Genomic DNA, 14,581 nt, shown 5'->3' with positions numbered 1-14,581 from the left:
GTAGTCCCAGAGAACCCATTGCTTGTAGCCCAGAGAGGGCACAAAACCACGGGCTCTGCTTGTCTGTGGAATGGAGGTTCCCACAGATCTGACACCTGCAGCCCCCACACCCTTTACTACAGCCTCTCACTGTCATGTGGTGAAATCACTGGTTTTTAAATGAAAATGCCACCTTTGTAGAGTGCGATAAAATGAGTTTTTTAACATTGTAAGCTTGACTCTGTCCTTGTGGCCTCTGGCATAGATTTGGGAGGGGAAGGGTTACTGAGGAAGCAGGCCAGTGGTTCTTCGCGCCCCTTGCTACCCGCTTGGTTTGGTTTTTAAACCTTCAGCCCTGCCCCTTGTCAGGAAGCTCCCTGCCCTGCTGCCTGAGTAATGGTGATACCTTTAGTAGATTATGACACGTCACCCTGGGGTGAAGACAATCAAGGAGAATAAGGCAGCAGAAAGTCCCTGCCCTCAGCCATACCACTAGACACCAGCTCTCTGAGGTGATGCTAAGGAGTGGCAGGTCCCCATACCTCTTGTGTGTGATCTATCCACCCCAGCTCCATGACTGTGAAAGCAAAGGCCATAAGCCTGGGTCAAACTGCCTAGTCCCAGATAGCAAGGGGGCAAGTGATCCCTACCAGCAGGGGCTTCTGGGGACAGTGGGATGTCCACGGTCCACCCCCCACACTCGTCTCGTTAAGTGAGGTCCCTTTAGGAACACTGGCTAATGCCCCCTCCCTCTGCTTGCACTTGGTATAACCTGGTGTGCATGCCCCTTTGTTCCAGCAGGAGAGTCTAAGCCCTTCCATCCCCTCTGCCAGCTGGTGTCTCCTTCAGCATTCCCCTCCCAACACGCAGCTGGGGGCAGCCCTGCTCCTGACCCAGGGGAACAGCCTGCACAGGTTTCTCTTCTCTGTGCTCTGGATCCTGCATCTTGTGCCTCTTGCAGCCATTTTCTGAGACTCCATCCTGGGAGTGAACGAGGCCTTTGCTGTTCCCTCTTCAGCCGCGAGCCCCATTTCTCTGTCAAACTACTGTTCTACCAAGTGCAGGTGGTCTGGCAGCCCCAATCAGTGCCATGGAGCTGCAAAGATGGAGGGCCAGTTCTCCCACTACAAGGCCCTGTAGAGCAGTGGGACCATGGGGAAGGAGGAGGTGGGGGCAATGGGTGAATCACCTTCCCCAATAGGGACTCCTGGCACAAACCTTGGCAGCAGCTTCCAGTAGGGACCCAGGCTGGGCTGATGTCCTGTGCAAGGGAATGCGGGGCAGGATGGGGTAGCAAGTGCTACGCGAGCTAGGAATCACCAGCACCCTTTGATCTGGCAAATAACACAGAACAGCAGAGGGTGGGCTGCCAGCTTCTTGGGCATGTATGCGAGAGCAAGCATGCATGCAACAGGGTGGGGGGTGAGAGAGATCCCCTCTCTACGTGTGACTCAGTGAGGAACAGCATTGTCGCTGGGCTCTAGCCATCAGCAGAGACCCCCAGGCAGCAGTTCTGGTCACTGCCCACGCTGGCTGGAGAGAAGCAGCGAGGCCACCTCCCTGATGGGCATGGACAGATGGCGGAGGGCCTGCTCCCCAAGGGGAGAAGTATGCTGTCTCCAGAACTGCCCTGCCCCCGGGAACAGGTCTGTGCCGAAGGTGGCTGGTGGGAGCATGAGGCTCCCTAGCTCCTGGGGAAGGGGAGGCCTTTCTTCTTTCAGGAGCCAGCAATTGGGGAGCTGAAGAAAAACCCAGGAGCAGAGCCAGTGGGACTCCCATTCCTCAGCTCCAATACAACCCCTGCTGTCCCCCATTTTGCCATTGTCACTGCCCTGCATCAAAATCTCTCTCTCCTGTGTTCCCCCTGCCCAGCCCTCCAGCACCGTCCCATCCTGTGCTAGGGGGTCTGTCCCTCAGCCGTGGCAGCTGGCTCCCAAGCACTGTGCACACACTGGACTAGCCACCACAGTGACCCTTCTGCCTTTGAGCCAGAGACTTTTATTGAAAAGACCCTGCTGCAGGGAGTCACTTGCCCTGCCCCCTGGTATTCCCAGGGCAGGAGCTGAGCAGCACCTGGGGGGAAGAGTCTGAAATTGTTTTGCTTGAAGATAAGTTCCTGGAAGACGCTGGATCCTGTGATTCTCATCAATCCTGGGGCTGCACAGACAGCATCCCGGCCCCTGGGGGAGCAGGCTACCACCTGTCATTCCTCCAGTGGAGGCTGTTCTGTTCTCTTCTGATGGAGGAAGGCAGATGTGAGGGAGAGGAGCTGGGGTTGGTTTGGCCTCAGCTTTTGGTTAGGAGCAATGCTGGTTCCAAATGACAATTCAGTCCACGGTGATGCCACCTGGACCCTGGAGTTTGGGTGTTAACAGGAGGTGTTCAGCTTTAGCCACCCCTGGGTACTCCTCTGCCCTGAACGCTTCCCTGGCTGATGGGCAGTGAGCGGTGCAGACACCCTGCTGGACAAGCTGTTTTGTCCATACAGTCCAAGAACTTGGTGGGTTTCATTGGTGTTTCTGAGTTGCTTGGGTCAGCTCCTTTCCAGCAGAAGGTCCTAGTGGAATAAGCACCGCCCTCTCCCATGGGACCCTGGGCCAGGGGGTGCTGCCTGCTCTGGGGGGAAGGAGTAACAGCTGGCGCCACGGAGCAGTGGGGACTACAGCCCCGTTGGACTGGAAGCATCTCCCCTACGTGAGACTGGGGCACAGGCAAGGATTCAAGCTATAAAGACCTGCTGAGCCTGGGTCTGTGAGCACCCTGGGGTGGGGTTGTGACATGATGACACTACAGAACTCAGAATCCTGCGCACCAGGCCCCCGTTGGCAGAGAGATTTAACCCCTGGAACCCAGATGGCCTGCTGCCCACCCCAGGAGTGCGTCACTGGAAACTATGTCGTGGCAGTGTCCGAGGCAGTCGTGGGTGGGCACAGGAGGCTGCAAAGGGTTGCCATGGCGGCCATGGGGTAGGGAGGGAGAACTCTGCCCAGGTTCAGGGCTGATGATGTGATGAGGGTGGGCTGGAGTAGCACGTTTCCTAGGGGGAATGGCGCCCTGCACAGACTCTGACGCCATTGCCTCCTACATAGAGCAGGCGCTGTGTGTCTGGGAAGCCCTGGGACAGCCTCTCTCCAGCAGCAGCATCTCCCTAGGGATGGAGACCAACCCCTTCTAGGCCATGCACTGGTGTGTAAAGGAACTATCCCCTCACACACGCCATAGGAACCCAACATAAAACCACGCTGCAATTGGGGCAGGGCCTGCTGTGAGGCCTTCCATGCCAGGCTTAAAAACAGGCAAGAGCAGTAGGATAGAGCTGGGGCAGGCCCTATGGTGAGGCCTTGGCAGAGTGAGGGGTCTGGGGGCAGGGCCCTACGATAAGGTCTTTGCCCCGCAGGGGGCAGAGTGAGGGGTCTGGGGGCAGGCCCTACGATAAGGTCTTTGCCCCGCAGGGGGCAGAGTGAGGGGTTGGGGCAGGCCCCACGATAAGGTCTTTGCCCTGCAGGGGGCAGAGTGAGGGGTTGGGGCAGGCCCCACGATAAGGTCTTTGCCCTGCAGGGGGCAGAGTGAGGGGTCGGGGCAGGCCCTACGATAAGGTCTTTGCCCCGCGGGGGGCAGAGTGAGGGGTCTGGGGGCAGGGCCCTACGATAAGGTCTTTGCCCCGCAGGGGGCAGAGTGAGGGGTTGGGGCAGGCCCTACGATAAGGTCTTTGCCCCGCAGAGGGCAGAGTGAGGGGTCTGGGGGCAGGGCCCTGTAGTGAGGCCTTTACCCTGCAGGGGGCAGAGTGAGGGGTCGGGGCAGGCCCTATGATAAGGTCTTTGCCCCGCAGGGGGCAGAGTGAGGGGTCTGGGAGCAGGGCCCTGTGGTGAGGACTTTGCCCCGCAGGGGGCAGAGTGAGGGGTCTGGGGGCAGGGCCCTGTGGTGAGGACTTTGCCCCGCAGGGGGCAGAATGAAGGGTCGGGGCAGGCCCTATGATAAGGTCTTTGCCCCGCAGGGGGCAGAGTGAGGGGTCTGGGAGCAGGGCCCTGTGGTGAGGACTTTGCCCCGCAGGGGGCAGAGTGAGGGGTCTGGGGGCAGGGCCCTGTTGTGAGGACTTTGCCCCGCAGGGGGCAGAATGAGGGGTCGGGGCAGGGCCCTATGATAAGGTCTTTGCCCCGCAGGGGGCAGAATGAGGGGTCGGGGCAGGGCCCTATGATAAGGTCTTTGCCCCGCAGGGGGCAGAGTGAGGGGTCTGGGAGCAGGGCCCTACGATGAGGACTTTGCCCTGCAGGGGGCAGAGTGAGGGGTCTGGGAGCAGGGCCCTGTGGTGAGGACTTTGCCCCGCAGGGGGCAGAATGAGGGGTCGGGGCAGGGCCCTATGATAAGGTCTTTGCCCCGCAGGGGGCAGAGTGAGAGGTCTGGGAGCAGGGCCCTGTGGTGAGGACTTTGCCCCGCAGGGGGCAGAATGAGGGGTCGGGGCAGGGCCCTATGATAAGGTCTTTGCCCCGCAGGGGGCAGAGTGAGGGGTCTGGGAGCAGGGCCCTGTGGTGAGGACTTTGCCCCGCAGGGGGCAGAGTGAGGAGTCTGGGGGCAGGGCCCTACGATGAGGACTTTGCCCCGCAGGGGGCAGAGTGAGGGGCTGGGGCAGGGCCCTGAGCTGAGGCCTTTGACTGATGGGCGGAGGCATATGGGCCACAGGCAGTTTGCATTGAGGCCTTTGCCCCCCGGGGGCATGGGGATTTAGCATGGTATTCTCTCCCCCGCCGCACCCATTTCTCTGTGGCCTGGGGTTGTTTCCCAGTGGTCCAGACTCTGGCTCCATGTGGCCTGCACCAGGGCTGCTGGAAGCCTCCGCGGGAGCCAGAGGCAGAGGAGGAGAGGACTCAGAGCTACATGTGCTAGATTTCCCTCCCACACCCAGAGCTGAACCGTGACCTGGAGACCTCCCAGGCAATGCAGTTAGCAGGGGATATGTTTCTATGGGCACTGGGTACATCCCTGCCGCCCTACAAACTGGGCAGGCGTGAGATGTGATAGGGAGAACTCTCCCCTGCAGCCCGCTGTCTCTGCAGCAAGGCTCTGCTCTGCTGTTTGCCGGGCACAGCAGGAGGCAGCATTGGCACTTCCTGGTCTGAGGTCCTCACCTCCCCGCGGTGGTGGCACTCTCACTAAGGGAAGGGATGGAAGCTCATCTGAGCTGCCAGTTGCTGAAGTCAGCTCAGTGACCCAGCCAACCTCTTGCCTCCTTGGGCTGGGATTCCATCTCTGGTCGCGTCTGCAGGGCGCATGGGGCCGTCCTGCAAAGCTCCGATCAGTTCTCTTGCCAGCCCTTCCTGAGCTAGCACCTCCACCTCTGTGGGCCCCACAGTCTGGGCTTGCAGGGTTAGGGGGCTGGAAAGTGGGCACTTCTCTGGGACCGTAAACAAAGAGAAAATCCCTCTGAGTCTCCAGGCGTGCTGGATGAGAGCTAGACCCTTGCTAGGGCTCTCTGGTAACTGGAGCTATGTCTGCGCCCTGGCTTAGGTCTGGCCATACCTAGGGCTGTAACAGCATGAACATGAGGGGACACTGCCATTTACCTAACAGTTGCTGAGTGACAGGGCCATGAGATCCCACTTCCACGACATTATCCCTGCATCAGCAGGAGGCTCCCCCATCCCTTGAAATCCGGATATTGCTGTTTGTTCTTTCGGTGCTGTTCCAGGCTCCCCATTGACTCCTGGGCAGTTACATGATGGGTGTGAGGCTGAGTTCTGCATGCATCATCCAAACGGTCTCCATGCAGATCCCCTCGGGGGGGAGAAGGCCTTGGAAGAAGCAGAATTTCTGATAATTCTTTGCATGCTGAGGGTTGCAGGCTGGCAGCCTGGTGGTGTCCTTTTATCCCATGATCTTCCTCGGCTCTGGCAGCATTCCCAGGGCCCTCGGATCCAGAGCTGGACTGTGCTCACACCTCAATGATATTGACAGATAGAGACTTTTTCTACAAGAGAAAAATCAGCATTAAGACCAGATTTTCCCAAACGCTCAGGACCAGATTCCCCCTGGGTTCAGTGCGCCCTGCGCCACAGGGATCCGCTGTGCTGAGCTCTTTGGAGACCTGGTCCCAGTCGGGGGTATTGAGCCCTTCTGAGCGTTCCACTGAGGTGCCAAGTGAGGGGTGTGCTCCCCTCTCCCATGGGCCCAGTGACAGCATCCCCCCCGGGCCAAGCAGTGGTGGTGCACCCCAGCCGCAGGCGGAGCAGCGGTGCGCACCCCGCCTCCCATGGCCTGGTGCTGTGCTCTGGCTTTAGCCTCTCCTTGAGGTTTCTTTATAAAACTTGAGACTCAATAGAGACTAAAGCACTTCATGGTGATCTGACTCCCTGCAAGAAATGCAGATAAATGCCATCGTGCCCCCTCCCCCACCCAACCCACTGCCACCATTCCCTTCTGCCCCTGACTGGCACTGCCCCCCTTCCCTCCCCAATAAGCCCAACCCACTGGCACTGACCCCCCCCTCCCCCCGCACCCCTAAGAAACCCAACTGACCAACACAGAGAAAATAACATTAGGAAAACAAACAAACCCAAATCCCTCCCCAAATGGAGATTTTGCCCCAAAATGAGAGATGAGCCAGCCACCCCAGTCTCTAGGGACTGGGCGATTTCTGGGAGTTTCAGGTGGAAGATGCTCAGATATGCGGTGATGGGCAGCCGTATGAAACCCTGAGACAGACAGATAACAATTGCTTGTATCACATGGGGATGAAGTTCTTTCCAGGCCATTAGTAACCAGGGAGAATGTTAAACAGCAGCTATTAGGGATAAACATTTTAAAATCAGCAGGCTGTGAGAACTGTCACCGAAGAGTAAAAAAGAGTTGGCTGAGGATCTCTGGCTGCTGATGTTCATTGTTAATAACTCTCGGACCACTAGAGAAATGCCAAGTGACTGGAAGAGCCCTAGTGTTGTGCCAATATTCAAAAAGAGCAAGCAGGATGATGTGGATAACTATAGGTCAGTCAACCTGATATCAATCCCAAGAGACTAATGGATAAGCTGATATGGGGTCATATGGACTGTGTCATACAGGAGGTCAGACTAGATGATCACAAGTGGTCCCTTCTGGCCTTGTAATCAAAGAAGAATGAGTATCTGAGGGAGCAGGCAGTGTGCTTGTGGTTGGAGGTGGCGATTATCACCCCCTAAAATCATAGAATCTCAGGGTTGGAAGGGACCTCAGGAGGTATCTAGTCCAACCCCCTGCTCAAAGCAGGACCAATCCCCAACTAAATCATCCCAGCCAGGGCTTTGTCAAGCCTGACCTTAAAAACCTCTAAGGATCGAGATTCCACCACCTCCCTAGGGAACCCATTCCAGTGCTTCACCACCCTCCTAGTGAAAAAGTGTTTCCTAATATCCAACCTACAGTTCCCCCACTGCAACTTGAGACCATTACTCCTTGTTCTGTCATCTGGTACCACTGAGAACAGTCTAGATCCATCCTCTTTGGAACCCCCTTTCAGGTAGTTGAAAGCAGCTATCAAATCCCCCCTCATTCTTCTCTTCTGCAGACTAAACAATCCCAGTTCTCTCAGCCTCTCCTCATAAGTCATGTGCTCCAGCCCCCCAATCATTTTTGTTGCCCTCTGCTGGACTCTCTCCAATTTTTCCACATCCTTCTTGTAGTGTGGGGCCTCTGGTTACAGAGCCATGTGCCTGCCACACTGTTCTTGGCTAAAATTCATTAAACAAACAACAGAACTGGCAGCCTCAAAGGACCCCTGGTACCCCACATTTATTATTACTGGGGTTAACTCCAAAGCGCCATGGAGGTCGGGGCTCCCTTCCACTGGCTGCTGCCCACGACTATACTAAGAGACAGTCCCTGCCCCAAACTGCTTCTTGTCTTAAGAAATCTGAGGTCTCTTACCACATGACCACCCCCAGTGCCTCGCACACACAGACCCCATCCCCATCTCCCAGTGTCTCACACATCCAGTCCCCATACCCCAGTGCCTCACACACCCAGACCCCATCCCCCAGTGCCTAGCACACACAGACCCCACCCCCTATCTCCCAGTGCCTCACACACCCAGACCCCATCTCCCATCCCCCAGTGCTTCATACACACACCCCATCACCCAGTGCCTCGCACACACAGACCCCATCCCCATCACCCAGTGCCTCGCACACCCAGACCCCATCCCTACCTCCAGTGCTTCATACACACACCCCATCACCCAGTGCCTCGCACATCCAGTCCCCATATCCCAGTGCCTTGCCCACCAGACCCCATCCCTCAGTAACCCGCTCCCCCCGTTACCTTGCTGCGCAGTAGCCCCCCCGTGGGTCGCTCCGGTGTGCTGTGCTCTGAGGACGGCTTGGTCTTTTCCTTGTTGTTGTTGGAGTCGTTGTCCTTGATAATGTCATACTGTCTGCAGAAGAGTGCGATCACCGCTACAGAGAGAGACAGACGTGGTTTGAGGGGGTGTCCCCAACACCACCCCCCACCCACAACACCGCCCCAAATACCACCTTCTTCCAACACTGCCATCCCCCAACACCGTGCCCTTCCTGCAACTCACTGTCTCCAACACCACCCCCCTGGAAGTACCCCAACACCTTCCCCCCAACACCACCCCTCCTCACAACTCCCCTTCCCCACAACACCCCATCTTTCCCCACAACACATCTTCCATATATCTCCCCCAATACCACCCCCACCCCACAACACCCGTTTCCCACATCTCCCCCAACACCACGCCTCTCCACATCTCCCACAACATCACCCCAAATACCACCTTCTTCAAACAACACCATCCCCCCAACACTGCCCTTCCCCACACCACCTCTCCTCACAACTCCCCCAGCATCCCACCTGTCCCCACAACACCCCTTTCCCACATCTCCCACAACATCACTCCCTCCACATCTCCCACAACATCGCCCCAAATACCACCTTCTTCCAACAATGCCACCACATCTCCCTCAACACCACCCCCACCCCACAACACCACACTTCCCCACACTACCACCAGCACCCCACCTTTCCCCACAACACCTCTTCCCCGCAACACCCCCAACTCCACTCCCGGCCCACAACACCATCCCAAATACCACCTTCTTCCAACAACACCATCCCCCCAACACCGTGCCCTTCCTGCAACTCACTGTCTCCAACACCACCCCCCTGGAAGTACCCCAACACCATACCCCTTCCCACAACTCCCCCCTAAAGTATTGTCCAGAAAGGCAGCATGGCTTGATTTTAAGACATTGAGAGATGAGACTCCACCATTTCCTTGAGAGTTTGTCCCAGTGGCTCATCGCCCTCACTGTTTAACATTTGTGCCTAATTTCTCCTTTGAATTTGTCTGGCTTCATTGGTTCTTATTTGCCTTTTACTGGTAGACCAAAGAGCCCGTTAGTACTGGGGGTTTTCTCCCTACCAAGTTAATTCACCTCATAATCTTCTTTTTCATAACTAAACAGATTGGGCCCTTTAAGTCTCTCACTCGTTTTCTCCAGCCTTTGAATAATTTGGTGGCTATTTTCTGCATGTTCTCCAATTTTTCAACATCCTGTTTAAAATGTGGACACCAGGACTGGCCACGGTATCCAGTATCAGTCTCATCACTACCGTGTGCAGAGGAAAAAGAGAAAAGAAAAAAAATCGCAACAAAATCTCATTTAATCAAAAAAGCTAAAATTGTAGAAAGAAAAACATTGTTCACAAAGGTTTGGTTTCCTTCATAAAGCCTCTGCCATCAAAAATCCATTTTGCTTAAAACTTTTGACTAGCTCTAGTGTTGCCCCCTACCCTGCCCCCATTAGACCTCCCCAGGGCCGGCTCCAGCTTTTTTGCCGCCCCAAGTGGCGAGGGGGGGGGGAAATCCGCGATCGGCAGCACTTTGGCGGCTGCTTTACCGCGCCGTTTCATTCTTCGGCGGCAATTTGGCGGCAGGTCCTTCCCTCCAAGGGGGACTGAGGGACCCGCCGCTGAATTGCCGCCAAAGAGCCGGACGTGCCGCCTCTTTCCATTGGCCGCCCCAAGCACCTGCTTCCTTCGCTGTTGCCTGGAGCCGGCCCTGGACCTCACACCCCTGCAAAATGCCAATTGTCCATTGGAATAACTGACCGAGGGGAGTGGTGAATTCTCCTTTTCTTGGAGTCTTTAGATTAAGACGGGGTGTGCTTTTAATAGCTCTGCAATTGCTCCATGGGAAGTAATGGGCTGGCTGCAGAAATCACTGGGGCAGGTTCTCTAGCTTGTGTTATGCAGGTCAGACTAGGTGATCATGAGAGTCCCTTCTGGCCTCGGAATCTGGGAATCTCATGTTGCCTGTGTAGGCTGCCCCAAAGAGCCCTCTCCCTCTTAATCATCTCGTGGATTAAGTAGGTTGGGCTTCTGGAGTCTTTCACTCTGAGGCCCGTTTTCCAGGCCTCAAAAGGGTTGTCAGCACTGCAGCTGGGAGCGGGTCGCCCAGCCCAGGTGGACAGACTTTCGTTAGCGGGGCTGGAGCTAAAAATAGCAGTGTGGCCGTTGCAGCCCAGTGGCAACCTGGACTCAAAAGCCCACTCAAGCCCTGGATCTGAGCTCTGGTGTCCAGCCACACTGCTATTGTTAGCATTAGCTCCAGCCTCCAAGCGTGCGTCTGCGTACTCACGCCCAGCTGCAGTGTACACAGACCCACACTGTTCGTGTAACTCTCTTCTGAACCCTTTCCAACTGGTTGCAATCTTTTTTGGAGGGTAGGCCCAGAACTGGACACAGTATCTAGCAGTGGTCCCACAAGGCAAAGTGAAGAGGAAATAACACCTCCTTACTCTTGCTTATACATCCAAGGATCACCAGAGTCCTCTTAGCTACAGCACCACGCAGGGAACTCAGGCTCAGTTGGTTATCTGTGATCAGGGTCAATTGACTTTCACCACGTCCAGCCCCCTGCGCTGTGACAGGACCAAGTAAACCTAGACTGTCCCTGACAGGGGTTTGTCCAACCTGCTCCTAAAAATCTCCCACGATGGGGATTCCACAACCTCCCCTGGAAGCTTGTTCCAGAGCTTAACTATCCTTAGAGTTAGAAAGTTTTTCCTAAAACCTAATCTAAATCTCCCTTGCTGCAGATTAAGTTCATTATTCTTGTCCCACCTTCAGGTCTCAAGTGTAAGCTTGAAAGTTTGTCTCTCTTACCAACAGACATTGATTTAATAAAAAATATTCAAGTATCAGAGGGGTAGGCGTGTTAGTCTGGATCTGTAAAAGCAGCAAAGAGTCCTGTTAATAGTCTGTTAGTCTAGAAGGTGCCACAGGACTCTTTGCTGCTTTTAGTAAAATATTCATATTTCTTTCACTCAGCAGAATGAAGGCATTACTACAAATCACCCCACGCCATAGCCTGATAGCCAGAGGCTCAAGCAACCCCGTCTGTAGCCATACAGTAACACCCTTGTTCTAGTATCAGAGGGGTAGCCGTGTTAGTCTGGATCTGTAAAAAGCAACAGAGAGTCCTGTGGCACCTTTAAGACTAACAGATGTATTGGAGCATAAGCTTTCGTGGGTGAATACCCACTTTGTCAGACGCGCATCTGACGAAGTGGGTATTCACCCACAAAAGCTTATGCTCCAATACGTCTGTTAGTCTATAAGGTGCCACAGGACTCTCTGTCGCATTTTACAGACCCAGACTAACACGGCTACCCCTCTGATACTTCACCCTCCTTGTATCTCTAACACCCTGGGTCCAACCCAGCTACAGCATACGGACTTTGCACTTGTCTTTACTGAATTTCATCTTGTTGTTTTCAGACCAATGCTCTAATTTGTCAAGGCCAATTTGAATTCTAATCCTGTCCTCCAAAGTGGTTGCAACCCCTCCCAGCTTGGTGTCATCCACAAACTTTATAAGCAGTCTCTCCACTGCATTACACAAATCACTAATGAAATTACTGACTAGTACTGGACCCAGGACTGACCTGTGGGATACACCCCCCCAGCTTGAGAGCGAACCATTGACAATGACTCTTTCAGTACAGTCTTTCAACCGGTGTGACACCTACTGTAGAGTAATTTCATCTAGACCACATTTCCCTGGTTTGTTATGAGAACGTCACTGGGGACTGTGTCAAAAGCTTTACTAACAGCAGGATATTTCATGTCTACAGCTGCCCCCCACCCACTAGAGCCACAGCCCCTTGCACCTCCTGCGCCCGCCTTCACACCCACGTGCTGCCTTCTAGCCCAACCCCGTATGGAATCCAGAGGGGCCAGAGGCCCATGAGGTGGGACCCGTGAGCACTGGCCTCTCCCCTTTTCCTCACCTGCCCACATGAGCAGCACAGTCACGATGATGACAATCTCCCCAGTCTGGAGTTGCCGCTCCTTGTCCAGCCCTTCCACGGTGATGTCACCTGCAAGACACACGCCGAGCAGTGTGGTGCGGCCTGGCCTGGTGGGGCGGTCAGGTTGTGCAGCCCCTGCCAGGCTGCGGGCAGATGAGAAACAGCATCCAGCCAAGGCACGGAGCCAGAGGAGACTCCAGAACCGCAGGGGGCTAATAGGACACAAATGGAGGGAGGGGAAACAGGGCTCTGGGTTTCATCCCCTCAGCTCCCAGCAGTGTAAAGGGCAGGGGACACCTGAGCCAATCAAACCTTTGCTGCCGCTGAGGCAGCAGCAGGCTGGACTGATCCCGGATGGCCCCTTGAGAGTTAAAGCACCTTCTCCTTTTCCCGGGAGATGGGGGTACAGTCTGGGGAGGTGTGAGCTCCAGGGAAGGGGGGGCATATACCCACCAGCCAGGCGGGCCTGGGGCATGGCTGTGCCTGTGTCTGACAGGCCTGTGTGTGCTGGGGAGCAGGATCCCGACAGATCTGCCCCACCTGCCTCCCTCCCATCAACACTCCAGCACATGCCGCCCACCCTCAGGGGCACACACCCTCCTGCCTAGCAGCAGCTCCTTGGTTTCTGTTTCGGCCTGGGATGATGATGTACCTCCTGCTCATGTCAGAGTCCCGGGGTCAGTGCCAGGCCCTCCGCAGCTCACTGGGGAGGGCGGAGGCTGCGTACAGAGGTGGTCAGTGCACTGTACAAAGAGCGGAGCTGTCGCTCTGCAGCCTGGAAGTGTGAGTTTTCTAGTGCATTTGCCAGGGTGCTAAGCAAGCCAAGGTTGCTGTAGTCACGCCTGCAAGCTGTTTAACTGCTTTGAGTTTTACACGTCACTGTATGGGGCTCTCTGGGCCCATTTAGTCCATTGAGACTGACCCAGCCAGGGCCTGCAGAGTGACACGGGGAACCAGAGAGGGGTTGGGGTCAGCGAGGGCAAACACTGGGGTGAGACTTGGGATGGCACCTGGAGGCGTGGTGAAAGCACTCCGTGCAAAGGCTCTGCTGCCCCCTGTAGCACAGGTCAGGCCAACCTGGCCCTGTGTGGACCAGACGCAGGCTCCAGTCCAGACCCAAGCTGGCTCCGGCCCTGCAGAGAGCGGCACTGGGCTGATAGCACTGGCTGCCCTTTCAGAAACCAGCCAGTTTACCCAGAATTCCACGGTGGGCATCTCCCAGCCCAGCACGCCCCGCCGGGGGAAGAGGACTGAGCCTGCTGGCCCCTGGGAGAAGCCACTGGGGAGACAAGCAGGGCAGGGCCGTGAGCCAAGGGCTCACCAGCCAGCCACTGTCTGGAGGGGGAGACGGACGAGGGCTGAGCCTGGGGCTCCGGAGCTGGGGGCTGAGCTGTCCGCCCTGCACTGTGCACCTGCCCCGGCCAGCTCCTCCCCTCGGCGACGGTGCCCATGAGGAGCGTCAGCACAGCTCCCCCTCCCCAGCAGGGTGTGGGGCGGAGCGAGCCCCGGGCTGCGGGGGAGGGATGGGACCCAGCCTGGCCAGAGATGCTGGAGAGTTTCTCTCCTGCCAAGGGCCTGCAGCAGCCACACGGCAGGTTTAACCCCTCATGGGCCCTCCCCAGTGTCACACGCCCGGGGTCCTTGTGACTGGCTGCACCAGGCTCTCACATAGGGTGACCAGATAGCAAGTGTGAAAAATCGGGACAGGGAGTGGGGGATAATAGACACCTATATAAGACAAAGACCTAAATATCGGTACTGTCCCTATAAAATCGGGACATCTGGTCACCCTACTCTCACAATCCTACCACCCCTGCCCCAGACCAGGAGCAGCGAAGGTAGGTCCTCCAGGCCTGCCTAGAGAGGCTGCAGGGAAGCAGCCAATCAGAGCGCAGCAGGCTCAGTTAAAAGGCGCTGCAGGGGCTGAGCCCCCAGTTACTGGCTGGGAGCAGAAGTGGGAGGAAGGGCTGGGTGGCTGTGATGCTCCCCAGGTGAGGGTGCCTGGGAGAGATCCTGCTCAAGCAGGGAACAGACAGACACCCCAAGGAGGTGATGGGACAGAGTGAGAAGCAGCCCAGGAAGGCAGCAGTGACCATTAAAGGGAAGCAGCACATGGCTGCTGTCTATAGGGACCCTGGGTTGGGAACTTGGGACCCAGAGTAGTGGGCAGGCCCAGGTGCCCCCCAGAGGAGTGGCCTAAGCCCCAAGGAGGGTAGAAAAGGCATTAAATGCCCAAGAAAGGGGCCTGGAGTTTAAACAGGGCTGGGGCTGAAGACCCTGCAGAGGGCCAACCATTT

At 56.3% G+C, this 14,581-nt stretch overlaps 1 protein-coding gene across 1 annotated transcript in view; it reads right to left on the bottom strand.

Moving 5' to 3' along the window:
* Positions 1-5,905: 5,905 nt before the first annotated feature.
* FNDC4 (fibronectin type III domain containing 4) overlaps positions 5,906-14,581 on the bottom strand; it is a 42,773-nt gene continuing 34,097 nt past the window's right edge. The window contains exons 4-6 of the mRNA XM_065402124.1: positions 12,264-12,353; positions 8,266-8,399; positions 5,906-5,941 (exon numbers count right to left, since the gene is read on the bottom strand). Of these exons, the coding sequence (XP_065258196.1) occupies positions 5,906-5,941; positions 8,266-8,399; positions 12,264-12,353 (260 nt within the window). The remainder of the gene's footprint in view (positions 5,942-8,265; positions 8,400-12,263; positions 12,354-14,581) is intronic.

Source organism: Emys orbicularis, chromosome 3 (assembly GCF_028017835.1).
Source record: "Emys orbicularis isolate rEmyOrb1 chromosome 3, rEmyOrb1.hap1, whole genome shotgun sequence".
NCBI classification, from domain to species: Eukaryota; Metazoa; Chordata; order Testudines; family Emydidae; genus Emys; species Emys orbicularis.
Note: the sequence above shows the minus strand (reverse complement) of the source record. Positions and strands in the feature narration are given on the sequence as shown.